The sequence below is a fragment of the Limulus polyphemus genome, unplaced genomic scaffold (genome assembly GCF_000517525.1).
Source record: "Limulus polyphemus unplaced genomic scaffold, Limulus_polyphemus-2.1.2 Scaffold246, whole genome shotgun sequence".
Classification (NCBI taxonomy): domain Eukaryota; kingdom Metazoa; phylum Arthropoda; class Merostomata; order Xiphosura; family Limulidae; genus Limulus; species Limulus polyphemus.
Window position 1 is genome coordinate 132627 of NW_013665856.1, and position 22201 is coordinate 154827.

Here is a 22201-nt window from a genome sequence, read left to right on the forward strand (position 1 = left end):
AATACAACATAAAATAAATAAATAAATGTATTGTTACGACAGTGGAAGTCACGTGATGCTGGTAACACGTCATGAGATTCTCGAAGGATCGTTACATTTCCTGGCAACTCTAGTCTTTTCCAGGCGCCCTCTATTTTAGTATATAAGCCCGGCAAATAATTGCATAGAGGGAGAGAGATTGAAGATATGGAGACAGATAATTGAGTCAAGCGAGCGGCAGTGACCGTAAGTAAAGTGAGTGAATCGTTGTGAATTATAGCGTGTGTTTAAATTAAAGTGACTGTGGAAATTCTGTGTATTGCAAAGTTGTATTGAGAAATAATAAACTAGTTTTATTTAAGAAAGGACTTGTATCGCTGAAGTTCTTCGGGAAGAATTTATACCGGAAATTAACAAACGACCAGATACGCAACAGTATATATCAAATTACAACTAGAATAAATACTAATAACTAATAACTTTTTTTACTCTTGAATTTGTTGTATAATTGATAATACTCATTCACCCTGATTCTGATCTCATTAACCCCTAGGTGAACCATTCACTCAGTTGAGAAGCACTGATCTAGACCTACAACGACCAAAAAGGATATCTAAACTATTAAGCTTGATGCTTTCCATTATTATGGCAGCTTTTGGCGTTTCACGCTATACCATCAAACCTCAAAGAGTTAAAATACGTTTTCCCAAATAAATAGAATACGGAACCTTTCCCAAAATATCTCGATGATGCATTTCTGATTAATATTTTTAGTTAGATAAATTTAATGTTCCTTCTGAACTAATTTTATCTTAAATAAAAAAAAAACTTTCCTGGTTACCTTTATAACTTAATCTTTCAGTATTATTTACACATGACCAGAAATTTTCTGCTGTTCTTTGCTCTTCATTTAAATGTACGGGTAACACCAACAGAGCGGTTTTCGAACTGCATTAAAGTAACGGAATGGATGAATTTCAAAAGCAATTTACGTTCTGAAACTTTTTAATAGCAGATAAACGATACTTTTTACCTGTCTTTAGAGCCGATTAAAACACTGATGTTTTCAGTCTACCAAGTACAAGGGGCTTGACGAATAATATGGAAATGGGTCACTGAGCTTAACGTTCCGTAAAGTATATAACAGTTTCGCTAACACGACCGAATCAACGAAGAAATTTACGAAACATTAAACAGAACCTTCTATATTTGAACTTTTTCCAGCCTCATATGTCACTTTTCTTATTTTTTTCTTATCAGACACTTAGAATATCTAAGTAAAGTAAAGTGCAGTCTGTGAAGTGCTATTTTTATGTGGTGTATTATACTCAAGAGTGTGGACTGTCTACTTAGCTTTAAGTCTAATCTGCATAGTTTTTCAAGTTTTAAAGAATCCTGATGAGTTATTGGTAAGCTTGAGGATTTATAACACTAAAAATCGCGGTACAATATCTGTTGTAGGCCAAAACAATCTAGTTTAATATTTCGCACATATATTTAATTTATAGAATGTTTACTTCATCATTCTATATTTATGCTTGTCGGAGAGCTAATCAAGACAATTAAATGATAATTTACTGTAGATCACAAAATGTCCGTGACGAGACAGTTTTGCGAAACATCTAGAAAGAGGTGTTAGAACGAGTGTATCTATTTCCGTGAGTTAAGATTTGACTCCAAGCTTAAATTGTACAGAAATTATAGTCAGCTTTTAAATTTTGAAAGCTTTTGTTCGCTTGTTTCTACGTGTAAGGCTACATAATGGCTACCTGCGCTATTATTATTCCTTGATATATATCAATAATCCTCACTAGGTTGAATGAGGCATATCATTTCGAAACACAGCTCATAGATATGGTCAAAATTATATTTATTTTAAAAAAGATCACCAAGCTCACAATAGCTGTTCTTCAAGAAGAGTAACGATAATATCACACTTGATACTTACTTAACAATCTCAATAATAATTAAATTATTGTTATTTTTAATTCCTCGTATTGCCGTAGGAACCCATTTTTGAGTGATCAGGCCATTGCTACATTGCCATTTCTAGGGCCTCTAGAAGATTTTTGAAATTTTAATACTATGAGATTGAATCTTGAGTTATCTTAACTATAAATACTGCCTACACACAACATAATGTATTGAATTAAAATAAGCAAGTTTTAATACATAAGTTGTAGTTATACATGACATAAAAAAGTAGTCAGGCCATAGAATGACTGGCCTGACCGCTTCCTATGGCCCTGCTTTGTCCTTAAAAGCTTTAAATTTCGGGTACCCAATTTCATATAATTTAGAGAACTTGTGAAAATCAAACAATTCATATAATTTAGAGAACTTGTGAAAATCGAACAATTCATATAGTAATTTAGATTTTCTTCATTGTGTAAATCACGCTCCACTTTTTGACATCATTTGGAAATAAGGAAGAGTAGAGATTCAATCCGAACAGCCAGACATTAACGTTCATACCACGTTTCTAGAAAAAGTAATGTAAACTAAAACAATACACACCAATGAACAAAAACTTGTGCAGTTATTAGAATGTATCTCAATACTATAAAAAAATTCAAACCTCCAGCACAAAGTCTCCTTTTTTCATTCCCGCTTGATCAGCAACGCCACCTCGATCTACATCATCAAGGTACTGCAAACTTGGCCAAGCGTAAGCTCTCTGTCTCTCCATAAGAGGACTGGTTGCTGCAACACATTCCAAAATATCAAAACCACATCCGTGCATCACTTGCATGAAAGAAGAAGACTGATAGAATGGAGTCTGCCTCTAAGACATCGATATATTATGTGGAACATTTGTAATTTATGCCAAAGATCATGACATCAACTAAAGTGCAGTTATAATCGTTGTTTCATGTAGCTAGTGTTATAATTTTGATTTGTATGATATTATAAATAAAATCCAACTTAAACCTTTTAAGAAGTAGAATTACAGTTTATCTGAACAATTTATAAGCGTCAAACTCTGACTGTTACCATCACCAATACTTACTTTATATTGTGGTCAACACTAAAATACCAATTTTATCTGACGGTTTCCACTTCAATACCTGTTTTATTTGACGGTTATCGCTACAATAGCTGTTTTAGTTGACGGTCAACACTGCTATGCTTCCTTTATTTGACGGTCACCACTAATAAACTTTTTTTACAGAGGTTAAGTACTTCAAATTAAAACGATTTCGAAACCTCAGCAAGTCGTTACAATCCATATCGCCACGTCCGGTCATGCTCTCTCTGACGACCGTACAATTTGACAATAGCTCTGCAGCGTAGTTTCCATTACGAAAGGCTTCATCGTATGCCTGTCTTGCTCAAAGCAGACCATTCCCGTCGGATGCTTTCCATTAACGACCTAGTATACAAGGAAGACGGTTTACCAACGCCAGTGTCAACAGGCTGAAATCTATAGTTGTTGCGTCAGGCAACCTGACTGGTATGTCTTCGTGTTGAATAGAACGAGCACTCGTTTAATTCTCCTGCTGCTTAAGGTATGCGACAGCTGAACAGATACATTGTGAAAACAATTTGTGTATGTATAGGTGACATGTGTTGCTTTTTTAGACGGAGATCCTTCTTGATTTTGTTGCATACTATTACCTGGGATACGTGGGCGGCTTTGTTACTGACATTTGTGTTCGAGAATTTTCACCTGTTACAAGACGCCGCACTTTGCTTACCACGCCTGGTGGTAAGACTTGTTGCAAATCTCTTTCTGGAAAGTTCTGGAGTCCCAAGTTAATCCTTGTGTCTAAACTAATATCTAAACCTTTTTTAGCGTGAAGGCTTATTTGATTCATTAATGGCTTTTATTGCTTGTAAGTACACAAGTTTCTTGGTTGAATAGTTAAGTGTAGTAAAATAAATAGAACATAGATTATTTATTTACTCCTGGTAGAGTAGCCAAGATTCTAGATTTTGTATTTTATAAATATCATTTTAATGTAAATCTGAATAAATTTTGATACACAAAATTCAACTTACAATTTAAAAAACTTTATCAATAAATATATATATAAATGTTATAAAATAATCCAACATGTACCATTTAGTTTCAATAGCAAAGTTTCCACCAGATCTGATGATATTATAAGTGATAGAAACAAAGCTAAGTATGATACATTTTAAATTATTGTGTTCTTAAAGGTTAATAAATTGGGAAAAAATACAGAAGTTGATAATAAACCATTGAACTAAACTGGAAACAAGTGTGATATTTAAAACGATAGTTTATAGTTTGCAAATACCACAGTTCTAGTAATTTTTATTTTATTGTAAGTGTTTTTGGTTTTATAATACATACCATATTTCTTTCCTAGAAAAGCTGTCAAGTACAAAATCTAATATTTTTATAATACTTGTCTTGATATACATTATATTGCCAAACATATCTGGGACATCATGCACAGTCTCAAACAGCCATACCTAATGGGTCCATCTCCACTGAATATGCTTGTGAAAGGCATGATGCAACGCAGCATAGGGTTTTAAAAAGTCAGTAACAAACAAGGATAAACTGTTACTAGTGTTAGGGTCAAAATGATTGGAACAAAGGATCTTAAATAGCTTCAGAAAGAGGAATTATTATTGGCCCTCTGAACTTAATCACCCTGTGACTCTAGCGAACTTGAAGCGTACTGCTGATATGGCATATAATCAATCACCAGGACGTTAATGATAGTACAAGACTCCCGCTTGTCACAGCAGTGAATACAGCTCTCGTGAAACTTTGAGTGACCAAACTGGGAAAAGAGACAATGAAAAAAAATCACCATGTTGAACAATAAATCCCGCTATTTGTTGTTTCCATAGGATGGACAAGTCCATCTTAACAGCAGCCTGGAGAACACTTTGGATACGGCTGTATTATCTTAATAGTGAAAAATAGTGGGTTTGTATTATGTTTAGTTGATGTGGTCCTTGGTACACTGGCAGTCGTTAAGGAAGCCAAGAATGCCCATGATGCTATAACATTCCGGACAATGTTGCGTATATTGATAGAATTAATAGGGGATGAACACGTCTCTATCAGCATCATATTACACTATACTAAACCACACTCCTTGCCTAACAGTGGTTTGAATCTTCCATAGCCAGCTCAAAGTCTCGACATGAATTAGATTGAGCTGCTTTTGGACATTTTAAAACGCCGCCGGAAAGGTAGACAAGACAGACCCCGAAGTCTCACTATATTTTAAGCTGCTTTGTTAGAACATTGGCAATGTACTCATCTAAAAGTGTATTAAAGGCTGGTGAAAACTATTTGAACAGACACTAGACTATGGTTAACGTAAAAAGTGAGCCCATTGGACCCCTACTCCATTTCAAGGTGTGCTGTCGCAACACTTTTGGTAATATACTTCATTTGTTAACAGAAGCTAAAAACGTCCAAAACTTTTATTGCCCTCCTTTTTGACTCAAGATCAAAGTTATAAAAATAGCATACATTTGAGAGCTAAATAAATTACTTATGGTTTGTTTGTTTGTTTTTAATTATGCACAAAGCTACACAAGGACTATCTGTGCTCTGCCCACCACGGGTATCGAAACCCGGTTTCTAGCGTTGTAAGTCCGCAGACATACCGCTGTGCCACTGGGGGAGGGGGCATTACTTATGGTATGATCAGAAAACAATATACCTTTAGCTCCACGGAGAACAAAACCAAAACCTTTTTTCCCTTTATGGAGGACTACTGTACGAGGCGAACCATCCCTGTAACGATTGAAATAAAGTAAAATTATAAACAAATGTTTAAATATGAAGAAATTATATACATATTTGGATTCTGTTAAACAATGTTAACATTAAAGATACCACGCTTAAGTTATTTACGATATCATATTTTAGTTAAACCTGTGACTGACAGCTTAACCAACTAGTATCTACTATATAACTGTGACCCATATTCAATTATACACGGAAAATAAGAGAAATTCAGCAAATTTTCATCACGAATATTAAATTTTAATGTACAAATTATTTACTATAACGTTTAAGTTAAAATGGTAAACCAGAGAATAATTTTAGGGTTCTGCTATTGTTTGTTGGAGTATTGATAAGAAAGGAACTATTTAACCATCTGAAGAATGTCAAGTTTCATTAAACAGTTTGATATACCACCCATTACATCATTAAAACTAAAATTAACCGTTTTGTTATTAAAACAATAAAAGACAAATACTACTTTAAAAAACTTTGCAGTTCACTATTGGGGTTGAATATATAAAAGTTCTATTTTTTTCTTATTTATACTACGTCTTCTTTTTACTACATGCGAGTTGGGAAAGTTTGTTTTGAATTTCGCGCAAAGCTACACGAGGGCTATCTGCGCTAGCCGTCCCTAATTTAGCAGTGTAAGACTAGAGGGAAGGCAGCTAGTCATCACCACCCACCGCCAACTCTTGGGCTACTCTTTTACCAACGAATAGTGAGATTGACCGTCACATTATAACGCTGAAAGGGCGAGCATGTTTGGTGGGATGGGGATGCGAACCCGCGCCCCGCAGATTGCGAGTCGAGCGTCCTAACCACCTGGCCATGCCGGGCCAGTTCGGGAAGAAAGAGAATCATTCGGGCTATAATATAAACCTCAAAGTTTGCTTTATAACAGCTTTACTATTTGACTAAGTTAAGAGTTGTCTGTGTTGTCAGATGTTTCTGGATTGTTTAACTTCTATGGATTTTATGGATTTAATTAAGAACATATTTTAGACTCTAATGTTAACACAAATGGAGATTTGTTTTTTTTAGTGAATTATTTTGTTCTTTGTTTGCTATTGAAGATTTGTGTAACTTATTATTGAATAGTAAGTATGCATACAAATACACGCTTAGAGAAATCATGTTATCTGTTGTGTCTGGTAATATTTTGTTACTGTTTTAAAATACAGTTACACTCAACAAGAACTTCTAAGGTTAGGCTGTAATTTGATCAAGAATCAATAATGTCTGGCATGAAAGAGATATCCTAGGGGATAATTTATTAACATATGTCATGGACAGTAATGTTTCGAGCCTGTCTTTCATTTGAGCCAGTTGAGGTGAGTTTCTTAGAACTAACTAGCTGGTACATATATAAAGGCTAAACAGTCATTGTTAGTTAAACCTAAGTGAAAGAAGAATGGCCAATATAAAACGCTAAATGAGCAGCGTGTAAATTCATGGTTCTATCTCCGCTGCGGAGACAGCACAGATGTTCATTATTTGGCTAGCACTAAAATAAATAACAATGAATCACATATAACAACTGATAAGTTTGATACTAACATCTTCCACTTTCTAGGCATGGAATGAACTCTCCTGAGCAGCATATCTTGACCATCCGTATGACGTCCATCAACTAACTTTTCCACCCTTGGTTTAATTTCCTGTACACAGGATGAAGGAAAGAGCCCCTCTTGACCATTGGCCAGTCTACCTTCTAGTAGCTCACAGTCGGAGATCCCAACCACTAGAGAAGACGTTTTAGTGGAGTTGTACAAACACTGAATAGTGGAGTTGTACAAACACTAAAAGATCATGCATGAACTTCTGTCTTCCATTAATTTTAAGTCATAGTATTATTTTCTGTAATTATGTATTTCGCAATTTAATATATATATATATATTATTTTATAATTTCATTGCTCATAGAATTATTTTACTGGAATTGTACACAAAGTTAACATAAATATTTAATGGATGTATAACTACGCAATCAGTATTACATTTCAAACATTCAAATCGCTACATATTTGCTATAAATGTTCGTTACTACTTGTTATTGTTTTTAAATGCACCCAACTTCAAAATTTATGAAATAGTTTAATTAACCCCATCCAATGTTTCTACAGAAAACTTGTAATGGTATTCAAAGGAAAAACCAAACTGCTGTTTTGTTTCCAAAGCAATCGATATAAAAAAATAAATATATTAAATCTGCACTTTAACATTTTTCTTACCTGTATAAACGTTATAAAGTTGACGATATATTGGATTTATTGTACGAGAAACGTTGAACTAGGCACTTAATTTATTACAGTATTACAAACACAGTGACAGTGATATATACAATGAATATATTATACCACAATCTATAAAGACAGTAACGGTGAACTATGCACTGAACCTATTATACCATTATAAATACAGCAACAATGAACTATATACTGAATTTATTATGCCAATACAAACACAATAATGGTAAATATATGCAATGAACCTATTATATCATTATAAATACAGTGAGGCTGGCCTGTGTGCCAAACATCATCATATAGTGAAGCACTTGGACCAATAAAATTGTGCCTTTTATGTTAACTAAACTTGGCATTATCATAGTCACTTCACATGGGTCTTCAACGGTTGAATTAGATCAGTAGTGTTACTCCACATCGTTCCTCAGAGGTTGAATGTCGCGAGTAGTGTTACTCCAAGCGAATCTCCACAGGTTAGAGTTTGGACGCCAAAAGTTGATGAAACATTAAAAACCAGTAGGCATAGATTTGTAATAAAAATAACGCAAAAACAAGATTGGCTCTCACTTTTATAAAGCACTCAACTTGAAAATGTGAAGTTTTTTTCAACAACATCGTCTTGCCAACCTTGGCTCTTCGATCCGCAGCCCGTCGCGCTAAGCAATAGTCCACACACCTGATACCAATTAGTTAAAGAGTAAGGAATTGAAAAGGAAATACAAAACGTGCTTCTCCAATGGTTGAAATATAACTTAAGTGTTACTCCAAATAGTTTTCCAAAGGTTGATATTGACGCTATGATTAATTCTGGATATGGAGACCACTTGTATTTATATTTTTACTTTTTAGAATAAACATTTTTAGCTATTTAACTAATTGATGTTTTCAAAAGCCCCCTAGTGGCACAGCGGTATGTCTGCGGACTTACAACGCTGGAATCCGGTTTTCGATACCCGTGGTGGGCAGAGCACAGATAGCCCTTGTGTAGCTTTGTGCATGATTAAAAGCAAACAAACAAACAATGTTTTCAAAAATGTCTTCCTAATTTAAGATGGCCACCATTAATAAGAAGTATTCATGTAATACGTGATGTTTTGTATTGTTGTTTTCTGATTAAATGTCACGAATTCACATATGTCTACGAACTGGTCGTGTTTTAAAGATGGTCTTATAACATTTTGGTTGTTTTATGACATTTTACTTCAGTGCTTTTGTTTACTTGTTCCATTAGAAAATATGGCTCGTGGATCAGAGAGTATTTCTATTTTATATCCACTGGTCTACGAAACTGTACGCAGTTTTATATGTCCGCTAACTGGTTTTGTATTTTCTTCTTAATTCCTTTCTCTTTAACTAATTAGTAACACGCGTGGACTGTTGATTTGAGTTCATAGCTGAGGTTCACGTTCACGTCATGATGATGTTGAACAAATTTTGAAGTTTCAGCTTGGGTGCTATATAAGAGTAACAGTCAATGTCATCATTCTGTGCAACGCCGTAGAAAGACATTTTGGTGGCGGATAATGCTGGCCGGCTTCCTTCCTCTGGTCAGTAGCTTAAAATTAGGGATGGCTATGCCTTATTCTTATGGATCTGTGACCTTACCGTTTAGCACATGTGCGTATAGCTAACTTAAATAACATAATTTAAACGTAACTTACTAATATTGGTAAAAAAAAGAGTCATACTTCTCACTTTTGATAATCAACGTCTTATTATGTTTTCAGACCTCTTCATCAATCAGTTTGTATTACAATTGATATTGGTCTAAAATATTAACACATCCAAATTGTGCAAGCGTATAAAACCAGAAACTCCACTGTCTTTTAAAAAAGAAATTCTCACAGCAGACTTGGAGAAAAGCGTATTTTGTTAATAGATAACAATGGACTCATTGTAATGCTCAGTGAAAACAAAACGTATATACATAACTATCACAGATGGATGCGAAAGTATAACTAAGAAAATCAAGAGCTATTTTTTTAAAGAGCTCAAGTTTTACAAAAAGACAGGGAAGTGGTGGAAATCTTAACCCTTTCACTGCTGCAGCAATATATATTCCTTGTGTGGAACTATTTTTTGTGTGTAATTTTGTTACAATGTTTTAAAGCCGCTAAAAGAAATAATTTATCATTTCGCTGCAGAATACTTTGTTTTTAGATGACCTATTTATTTACCTTTTAGTAGCACTCAAAAATTCTTTGCACGATATTTCAGGTCTATTGTTCTTAGTTTCGTATTTTATCAACCCTTCATATATGTACATGCAGCACACACCTTATCATTTAGATAAATATTGGTGCTTCTCAGACAGTCAACGCTTTGATTTTATCCGGAGGATAGACAGGAAAACCTTATACAAGTGAAATCACAGTTGAACCAGTTTTTTATTTGTTTTGTTTTCAAGTTTTTCATGGATAAACAGTAATAAACAGCTGCAGAAGTAAAGCGCTGAATGTCGGCGGAGCCCCAGGATTAATCCCAACACTTCTATGAAAGCATTTTATCCAGCTAATGATATGTGGTAGTCGTCTTGTGATCTACGCAACATATAATCACCAGAAAACTTGGTTAGTATTTTTGGTAGGTTCTACGGCACAACGAACACATACCGACAGATATCATGTACAGCAAGACTCAGTGAAATGGTTTAACTTGCTCAAGGAGAGTGGTACAAAGAAGCATAAAGACAAGTTAAATACAAGAACGCTGAAACGCGCAGAAAAAGAACTAACTGCGAGCACACCGCATGGCGGCGGATGTGAAAGCACAACGATGATGAGTCGCAGTTTCTCAGATACGGCGTAAGTGCATTTAGAAGACAAACTTCTTTAGCACTGATTCCACGAGTAATATGCACCGTACATTGGCTTTGGTATGGATCAATGTGTTAGGACATTTGCAGTGATTTTGGGCTACTATTTTACCAACGAATAGTGGGATTGAGCATCATATTATAACGCCCCACGACTGAAAGGGCAAGCGTGGTTGATATGACGTGGATTCGAACCCGCGACGCATAGATTACGAGTCGAGCGCCTTAATCACCTGGCCATGCCTGACGCCACGTCTACGAGCTATGGAGGAGTTGTATTTCCTCTGAAAAGCACAACGATAAACAGCAAGGCAATGATGACACAGGATATAATTTTGATGTTAAGAATTAATGAGTATTTGGATAATTGTGCTATTTGAACTGTAAAGTATAATTGTAAAATGCAATATACCTTTTATTTTCACTAATACTAGCAAGAAGAAGGGACGGCCTATCATAATAAAAAAACCTTGACATAACACACCTGCTTTTTAAATACAGTCTTTTATATTGTTCATGCATTTACGTCTGTACAGTGTTAATCGCACGATATTTGTTTGCTAATACAAGGACGTTGTTGAATATGCAAGCCACAGTGTCACAGGTAGATTTATGGCTGAATGAACATGTGACAAGTTTTATTGAGGAAGGATATTCGTAAAAACAGAAAAAAAAGTAAAGAAATACAAAGCCCGAAGCAACTATTGTGATATAGCAAATAGGCTCGGTAACAGAAGTATAGTACATCCACAAAAGAAGACAAAAACAATTCAAAGGCACATTCAACTAACGCCACTATTGCCAAAGTTTTCTAGCTGTGTGTCCTGTATTTTACCCCCAATAAAAAGTGATTGATAATAATTTATGTGTTTTCTAATTAATTGTTCATAAGATAATTCACAAAGATGTTGCCCTCCTCACTTCTAAATAACCATAAACCACAAATCCATAAGATGTTTCCCAGTAAATCATGAATACACAAGATCCTCCCAAGCACACTAGAAAACTTCAGAAAGCTATACGAAAAAAAAACACAAAAAACTTGCACTCGAGGGATGGAAATTTGTATCAATTATCAGATGAGGTTTGAGTGTATTGGAATGTTTGCAACAAGAGATGGGTGATTTGCTAAAATCATGCAGTGATAAGGACTTTTAAGAATGGTACAAAGAATGTAAATATTTTCACTAGGTTTTATATGTGTTGCAGTTTTTTCTTCTAAAAAGAAATTAAACTTCACAAAGTACGCAGTAAAGTAAAAGTAAACTCCACTTACCATCAAGGAGAAGAATTGACACTGATTGTGCGAGGTCGACTTTCCGTAATATATGGTCAGGATACCAAAGAGGTAAGGTTATGTCAAGATAACGCATCAATTTACACGTTTAAATCCACACCAACTTTTTTTTTTTACGAAACACGGAAAATGTTTGTATGTTTGTTGTAAGCTCAAAGCGATACAATGGGCTATCTGTGCTGTGCCTATCACGGGTATCGAAACCCGTTATAAGCTGTAAAACTTACCAATGAGCCACTGAGGGCACAGAGACGATGAAACCGGTGTTCATAATACCTTTTCTTCCAACACACTCGTGAAGTTAATTAACCGGCTGTGCACTTAATTTGCTTTTACGTGGTCTGAGAAGCCTATGTTCACGTGCAGCGGAGATTCTCTTACTTTGTCAAAACGTATGACCTGGTATTGACCTTGCCGTCATTATTAAAAGTTTATTGGGCAATAGCATGTAATAATGACTATGAAATTGAGCATGATCAACAATGGGGAAAATAGATCCAAGGGCAACAAAGGAGCTGAATCATAGTTCTTGTAACACTCCTTATCAGCATCAACTAAACTTTGAATATAAAGATTTCTCGTTGTCATACTGTCATAGTTGGTAATCAATACATTCACACATGTCTTTATTAATTAGTTTTACTATGTTTTATTTTTTGCTATTATATTACTAAATTATAACCTACGTTTCAACTGCTGATCTGCTGCCGTTTTTAGGGAATCTCTGAGAGAGAGATTATATGTGGTGGGAGGATCAGGATTCGATTCTCTTTTATAAAAAAGGCTGGTGTGCTATCTATTCGACCGAGGTCTCCCCGTTAGGGCTTGAATCAACTAACTATTTGAATGCATTCAAGAGAGTTATTCAAATTTTACTGACTTATTTTGTTATGTTATCCATTGAATGGATACGGAAGGTTTCTTTTATATTCATTTACTTTGGTGTAATTATAAGTCTTTTTCTCTGACATAATGAGATGTTACAGATAGGTAGGTTTTACGTGTACTTAGTGTCTATTATACTACTGAAGTCTGACTTTTTTGTCTTTTTTGGTTTACAAGAGATGTTATAAATGTTCTTTTGCTTTTCATTGAGCCTCTAAGAGCATTTTAAGAATTAACGCATTGCTGAAATCTGCTCGACAAACTTATTCGCTTCTTTGGAATATTTTATTTCTGTAAGAAAAATTAATGAAATACGCAATGACTGAATGAGTTCCTTGGGATTTTCTAAACATTAAACACTTTATTTTTAAATAGAAAACTGTAAAAAAGTGGATATTTGCTGTTTATTTTCAGTTTTGGTACAATTTGAGAATGGTATGCATCTTTATGTTTGCTTTTGCTACCATTTGTTATTTATAAACATCCTTGCATTTCAGTTAATGATAATGACAGTATTAAATAGAGAGCACACTTAGAAACAAGAAATTAATTGAAGATAGAACATTCACAACGACGACAGTTTATCTTGCAACTGATAAAAATAACATTTAAGTTCTGTGGAAAATGTTTAAATATTACAAATAATTATCCTTGGAAATGAAAATCTTTTTTTTAATGTGTTTACAATTATTTGGGGTTTCAAAAAATATTTTTTTTTTCTGGTTTGACGAACTTCAAGATTCAATATTTTGGAATAGTTCATCATGCATAGAATTACCAGTAGGGACTTCTGTTTTACAATTCTGACGTCTATCTGTCAATCAGTAGTAGCAAAGATTACAAATTTGATTGTTTAGAGATTTTCCAAGTAAACAATACCAGTAAATACTTGCGTAATATGCAAGTTATCTTTGTCAAGTGGAGAACAAACCACAATTTCCCAAGATAAGCGTATCGTCGGAATAAATCATTGAAGTGAAAAATGTGGTGATAACGTATCTGTCGAAATAGGACAAACTGTCCACAAACAGTGTCGATATATGTATACTAAATCCTAAGATATAGTCGCTGCATACAAAAGACCTAGTGGTGCTGAAAGTGAAAAGCAAATAAATATATTTTCGCTCAATGGAACAAAGCTTTAATTTCAGTGAGGATCGATTGTCTTTTCTGTAGACATCCTGATACATATGAAAGGGAAAAAAAGGAGGAATGTGAGCTTATTTTCGTCAGAACCATGGATTTTCACGATTTCACTGACAGGATGTGTAATCTTAGATACGATGAGTGGCCAAGTGTGGTTCATGTTAGACTTCTTGTCGCTAAAGATCTCCATACTACAGATACTGTTTACCAGAAACAGCTCAGGATTAATTTTATAATATGGAAGACCATTCAACAAATGTTTGAGAAGTTATTTTCATAAGATCAAATGTGGTAGACCAAAAGCCTTTAATACTTTGAGAAAAACGACGAATGACAGTTTGTAATTAATTTGTTTGTAATTAAGCACAAAGCTACACAATAGGTTATCTGTGCTCTGCCCATCATGGGTATCGAAACCCGATTTTTAGCGTTCTAAGTCCGCAGACATACAGCTGTGCCACTAGGGGGTCTTACAATTGGATGACTTATAACAATGATGAAAGATTTGTAAAAGATTCAGACCTTGGAACTTACAGAGGATGAAACAAATCAGGTTATTGGTGCCTGTGACAAGGCTTTATTATGTTTATTCAAAGGAAAATTAAATTATGGTTTGAATTTGATTCTCTACAACATTTTTTGTAAATCGTATGTAGAAGCAAAAGTAGTTCTCTCAATATCCGCAACTATTAAATATCATACTCCGTGGATTTACTTTCAAGTCAGACTATAGAAAGGAACAAGTCAAAATATATATCCGTTTGACTGGAGATTGTTTGTGCAATTATTAAATGATCCCTAAACATACAGATATGCCACCTGCTCCCGTGTGAATAATGCCGAGGTGTTAGCTGTAAAACTCGATCCAGACTAAATGATAAGATACTGACGCTGACTAAATGCATGGATAAACCATGTAATAAAACTGGTATTAAAACACAAAATCAGGTTGATTCCAATAACCTGAAATAAAGCAATAACTAGATTTGTGGAATTTTCGAATAAATATTCACCATATCCCAACCCCTATATAATCGTGATTCGTGGCTTCATATTTCACTCATATAAAATCATACACACCACTGCATTTATACACAAGTCCCAGTTTTTCACGATTTTTGTAGGAAAAAGAGATGATAACCACCATAACTCCCTACAAAAAAAAAAAAAAAGACGCTCAAGTCTAAGGTCTCTATATGATTTTTTTCTTTTTTGTATATGATGTAGGGTAACTAAACAAAAATAAGAAACGTTTTTTTTATTTCTTCAAATTAGGCAATATATATATATTTATATATATCATATGGATAATACATTTCCATTTCTTTCTGGATCTTTAGCCAAAAATGGGAAATCCCATTTTTGAGAACGCTTCTTCATTATAATATACATTTAGAAACTGATAGACTGGAAGCATTCTTTCCTATTGCAGTTTGTCCATAGTAAGGCTTACATTTCTGTAGATTGAATGAAATTTCAGTTTTTCATGTTTAATTGTTGAAAACAAAAAAACAAAAACGACAAATTTTGGGCCAAAAATGAAGATGTTTAGTTGACTGAAGTTTAATTCATTTTCATTATGTTATACAATACACTTATACAACTAAAATAGAGTTTAGCTTACTCAAAATTCACCCATTAATAGCAAAGTTACAATGAATTTCCACTTTTTCGTGCATTTTCGTCAAAAACCCAACTTTTCCTCCAAAAATGGAAATTTCCGCACTACTTCGACTTTGATATGTTAAAAGAGATATTTAAATGGACGCAATAAACTTGATTCCGTTATTCGTTACCATGTCGATTTAATAACACTAAGATGATAGCCCTAATATATGCTTTCTCTCTTTCTCTACACGCTTAATATGCCTTCTAAAATAAAGTAATTCAGTAATTCAAAATCTTAATATTAAATATAAAAAAACTGATACACTTTTTCTAAAAATATTATGAAAATATTTCTGGTAGAAAATGCAGATTGACATATTTTATTTTCTTATTATACTATTTTAATGAGCAAATAAAAAAATAGTTCACGCTATTTTAGATTAGACTCACGTTTTGCTTCTTGTGCGGCATCTTCCTTGGCTAACGTTTTAGGTTCGGTGGTAGATGTCGACGACGATGAGCGAGGTTTAGCACCAGTGACACTTTTGTTTTCAACAGTACTGCGGGCTATGGTGCTGCTAGGTCGACGTCTTGGGTTGAATCGAGGTGTGTCCCTGTATGGAACTTTTAGTACAAAATTAATCCTTGTAACAGTCAATGACTGCTACTTCTTAAGTCTAATTCATGAGGTTATCTTTTCACCTTATATGAAATTCATAGTTTAATAATAAAAAGTGTAAACATAGTCGTTTCCAAGCATTGTGATTGATAAGCCAAAGTTTTCAATATTGTATTAAATATTCAAGGAGATAAATCATTATTGTTCTACAATTTTCGATAGATATTCCTAAAGTTTTATTGTTGTTTTCTATGTACAAAGCTACCAAAAATGGGATATGTGCATTCATTCCACTACGGATTTTAGATTGTATGTCCGTAAACTTTCCGCTGACCCACTGGGGAACATCTAGAGTTAAAAAATGGCAAATACATCAAGAAATCCCAACCAGTGGTTTATAGATTTGTTTGAAAAAGTACATGAATAGGTTTATAGACTATTTCTTCTTCGAAACGCCCCCCAGTGGCACAGCAGTATGTCTGCGGACAAATAATAATCCAGTATTTATCCTTCCTATAATGTTTAATTCTTGATTAAAACAATCCAGTTTCTGTCATATCTTCTTTTCTTTTATATTCGAAGTTACAGATCTAAGTTGATCCAATATGTGATATACCCCAACTGTTCTAATGTTTTCAGACTCAGGTTAAATCAAATTTACTATGAGTAAACTGAGTAGTGTTGTCTTAAAGTAAATTCGATACTTATTGTCATGGTAACGCCTGATACCATGAATTTTTATCCACTGATCGATAGTTTGTCTGACATTACATCACAAGAGGACTGGTAATGTTTCATTTTTTACAAATGTTTCGTTATTGGCCCTATATAATATTATTACCAGTCCTCTTGTGATGTAAAGTCACACAAACTATCGATCAGTAAATTCAATATTGACAATGTTTGATCCGATAGGTAATCCCAAATGCTCACCTAATATTTATTATTACTAATCTGGTGGATATTACATGAAATTGTTCTAATGTCTACAATCTAAGATACTTAGTGTTTAATAAATATTGTATTCAGTTTAATCTCTTGTAATAATAAGAAAATTCTTCACGAAGAGTTCTGACAGACATTATGTATAATATAATATTTACCAGGTTTTGTGAGCACAAAATGTCTTTTATATCTTATATCTAATATCATATTTGCCAGGGTTTATGAGCACAAAGTTTCTTTTTGTGACCGATGTGTAATACAATATTTACCAGGGTTTGTGAGCACAGACTTTCCTTTGTAACTTCTATATAATACAATATTTACCAGGGTTTTTGAGTACAAATTTCCTTTTGTAGCTTTAACCCCGCTAACAGCGAATTACCCAACTGATGACCAAAGGCAGAATCGTCATAGAGGTTTTGATGGTTGGCCTGTTATTCATAATTAAAAATTATTAATATTAATTGTTGTTGTAGATCTTTATAAGCATTCCTGGTTTTTCATGAATATATTAAGATGAAAACAATGGTCTTATCATCACTAGTCTTTTTTGCCTTAGTGGAGTTTACAAGTAGGTGAAATAAGAAAATATTTTATCACCTGCTGTGGTTCAGTTTATGATAAAGATTAACGTATCTTGTTGTATTTTCACATCGTATTTGAATATCTCAGCTAATTTGAACAACACTTCTGAATACTTACTAAAATCATCTGTCTTGTGATTTTTGATCAGTTCTGCAAGCTGGAAATTTCCCGCTATCACAGCAACCTGATAAGGATCCTGGTTGGCATAATTTAGAGCTTCTTTGTTCACACCTCGAGAAAGCAACACCCGAGCACACTCTTGTTGGTCGTTCACTGCGCAGATGTGAAGCGCTGTATTCCCACTCGCATTCTGACAGTTGAGATCAGCACCGTAGAACAACAAGAGTTCCAAGTGGTGGACTCGGCCATGCTTACAAGCCTAATGAGAACCAAAGTCAATGTAATCTCTGACTGTTATTATATAAATGAGTGTTATACTAGCTTCTATTTTGAAAGTTCTTTTTTCTTATTTATAAGAACCTTGCTATGCAGAACGTTTTACAGGATTCAAAGTAGTTATTTTTTTATGGACAGAAACTACCAGTGGACGGGTTTTGGACAACGTTTCGGTCTCCGTACTGACGCCTTCTTCAGATCAAAATGTTCTAGGTAGTGCCTATCTATTAGAAGTGTTGTAGGTATTTACTGTACATATAAGCCTGCTTGAAAGACGTACACTAACTAAACCTTCACTCAAAGAGGATTAAAAATAGTTTTGTTATCACTTACGTCTGTTTATAATGACTGAATATCACATGAAGAGCTCGTTAAAAATTAAAAACAATGTTGCCTTATTTTTATACCACGTTAAGTCAGACAGCAGTATGTATTCACAAAACTCATAAAGCCATGCCATTATAATTTAGTACAACTTTTGATCACTCACTCCTTTCATTTATTTTGTTTATAAACAAATAACTTTAATCCTTAATGAAAAATAAGCATATTACACAGTTGTAATTATTAACTAATGTTTACACTGCAACAAGTTTAAAAATCATTATTGTCCGGAGGAGGAGATTAATAATTAATTTTTCTATCAATAAATATATCTTTAGGTGGAGAAATTATTCTATTGACTTTTTATTGACACCCCATCTTTAGCTGTTTTCATGACTAGTAATAAATATTTAAACAAACCTGATGAACTTCCTGCCAGCCTTGGAGATCTGCTGTACCAAGGACTGCATGTTCATACAAAAGCAACTCTGTCAGTCGGTGGTCACTGCCGTATAGAACGCTATAGTAAAGTGGTGTCAATTTACGGTTATCCTTGTAATTAGGAGATGCTCCCAAATCCAGTAAAGTCTGTTAGAGAAAAAACATAGGTAAGTGTGAGGATACAGAAGTAAAAGATGAAAATTAAAGTAAAAGTCCATCAAATGCAAATAAGATTTAATTCGATAAAACACTGTTCAATTCTATGAACTCACTATCATGCTTTATCCTAGACAAAATACAAAGATTAAAAGACGTTTAAAAGCAAAATTTACCAATGTTACAAAATTTTGACCGTTCAAACATGAACGAAACTTAGCAGGAAAGAAGATATTTAGCCATAAAACAATGTGCCTTCTAAAATTATATTGTATTAATAAGTAGTATAAAGAAAGAAGCAAGCCTGTAGACCACAGAAATAAAGTAACAAGTTCGTATGTCGCACTAAAACGAGGAAGCTATTTTACGACACAAATCTATAACTATCAATTTTAGTACTACTGAAGGTAAATGTACAACATTAGTTTTTATCTCAAAAAGCTTTGAATTACATAGGAGAAAAACATAATTAAATCTGTACTAGTTGGGTTTGGTTGTTGTTAAACACAATGCTACAGAATGGGCTATCTGTGCTTTCCCACCACGGGTATAGAAACTCAGTTTTTAGCGTTTTAAGTATACAGACTTACCGCTGAGCTACTTGGGAGGGGGCAGTCTATACTAATTGTCATAAATATGAAGTAGAAACTGTCAGGTTTAATAATTATAGGACGATTTCTATATTACGTTACTGTTAAGTGATTGTTTTAGAATTAGAAAACAAACAATTTAAGTAACGAACTTTGAGAGCTTCAATGTTATTCGCTTCTACAGCTCGATGTAAAGCAGTTAGTCCATCCAAGGTTGTGAAGTCCAGCCGTGCTCCTCCGTTGATTAGGGCCATGATAACATGACGAGGATGTCGTAGGGTGGTTGCTAGCGTAAGGGGAGTTTCTGAGAGAAAGCAAATCACAACATTTTTTATTGATAATTTACATGCGTAAATTTCTTCTTTAATACAAAAAATGACGTACAACAAGTTAAGTAACTACATTTATACGATATATGTATATTTTTTTTTAATTGAAACATAACGTTATTCTGGCTGTACTGTAATCCCATGCATGATTTATATTGATCTTGCCCAATTTCGACACATGGATATCTTATATGAAGTCACTCTTCTACACTGTTTCGAAACTTGTATTAAGACAATTATTTAGAAATATTGAATTTATTATCTGTTCCAAATCAAGTTGTTTGTTTTCTTTAGAAATGATCAACCATTCCACAGACATATGGTAAGAGACATAAATTTTCGTTTGTTTGTTGTTAAGCACAAAGCTCCATAACCTGTGCCCAACACAGGTATCGAAACCCGGTTTTTAATGTTTCAAGCCTAAAAACTTACTGCTGAGCCATTGGGAGATACACATAAGTTAGGTACAACGACACAATAAACACTTTTCTTTGAACGGTTCATCATTTTGCAAAATCATTATTTAACTATTATCGTTTTCCTTGTACAAATGAAACACGAAAGATTGTTTTACGAAAAACCTAAATTATCATATCTAAAAATTAACGTATTTTGCCGTTCTTGCATGCTCCATTTAATACTCCTAAACCTAAGCAATAGCTCCACAATGGACTTATAGTGAAATATATTTCGTCTTTGTTAGTTTTCGAGAGCAACGAATGATGTAGTTATTGTTTTGTCCTTTTTTGTTTGTTTTTTGGTAAAACATGTGGATAATTCAATATTAGAATAACCCAAAAATAATTTACAGATTTAAACTTGGACAGGTAAGTTCTAAATTTGACTTCAGCACAAAGTAGAGTTAACCCTAAAGCAATTTTCTACATTCGCAGATTGTCTTCATGATTATTGCTGTGATCATAGAAATTGACCTTGGACAAAGCACTTTGGATTTATGAAGATGATAAATATGATTCGAATCTTACTTTTATTTCGATATAAAGTTGTAATCCTTCCATGGCATGGGAATAAATTTCCATCTATATATCATCGATCCGATGATACACCAAATGGTTACAGATATTAGTTATTTTAATAACAGACAAGATTTAAACAATGAACATGTAGTAAAGCATCTACGGCGTTGTTTAATGACTTCAGAAAGACGTCAAAACACCCTTTCCAAAAGAAGTCCAACAAATCATTACCTTCCAGCCATATTTAATTCTTACTTGAAACAATAAAGACAAAATTAGATGGTATACTGACCCACATATCTGAGCTAAAAACTTTTTATCACAAGAGTTGTTTTATTCTTGAATTTGTTACTGACTCTGAAGCCGCAAACTTTGCTGTGTCATCAGGGTTTCCAAAATATAGCTTTAAATATTAAAAGTTACCGATACAATGTCATCTTATACCGTCCTTCACCAGCTTTAACAGTTTTTAATGCGATATAAAATGACGCAGAAATAGAGATAAAAGACCAATTATGTATTCAGAGTGGAGAAAAGTTCGAAAATTTTTTATCCTGAACTAAGAGTAATCAAGAATTTAGGGAAACCCGAAACTTTTGAGCAAATCAGAGTATGAAAATACTTTTTTTTGGTAGAAAGCATACTTGTCGAATGTTATTTTATCACTATCCAATGCTCCTCTGCTTTGATTTCCTAGCATAAACAGGAGTTTGTGTTTAAATAAGTTGTCTGTGAAATTTATGATTATGATTAAATATAATATTAAAATATAAGCTGGTACGTATAAACAAATAATGAAAAAATATCACATACATCATACTCCAAATTATCATCAAACAACACAGTACAGAAAAAATAATATTGGATCGTTACAACATTAAACTAACAATCCGAACATATAAATAATGTACATCTTAGTTTTGCTTTAGTTACTCACCTTTAGTGTCTGGACATTGAATATTTGGATCCAATCCTTTATGAAGAAATTTCTCGATTTTCTCAATGTTCCCATTTTTTATATGCTCCGTGAAACGACGCAGCGTGCTCTGAGTAAAGAATAATCATGAAAGTTATATTTGACCTAAGCGTCATCGGGGGGGGGGGGATAGTATATATATATGTGTATAGAGAGAGA

General features: G+C 33.8%; 1 protein-coding gene across 3 annotated transcripts in view; it reads right to left on the reverse strand.

Annotated features, from left to right (window-relative positions):
- LOC106478746 overlaps positions 1–22201 on the reverse strand; it is a 47796-nt gene that overhangs the window by 10424 nt on the left and 15171 nt on the right. For 2 of the 3 annotated variants that reach the window (XM_022382391.1, XM_022382390.1), the window contains exons 3-10: positions 22004–22112; positions 19913–20064; positions 18994–19161; positions 17971–18232; positions 16155–16328; positions 7265–7448; positions 5637–5710; positions 2558–2682 (exon numbers count right to left, since the gene is read on the reverse strand). In XM_022382391.1, the coding sequence (XP_022238099.1) occupies positions 2558–2682; positions 5637–5710; positions 7265–7448; positions 16155–16328; positions 17971–18232; positions 18994–19161; positions 19913–20064; positions 22004–22112 (1248 nt within the window). The remainder of the gene's footprint in view (positions 1–2557; positions 2683–5636; positions 5711–7264; positions 7449–16154; positions 16329–17970; positions 18233–18993; positions 19162–19912; positions 20065–22003; positions 22113–22201) is intronic. The other variant, XM_022382392.1, reaches the window with a different exon arrangement.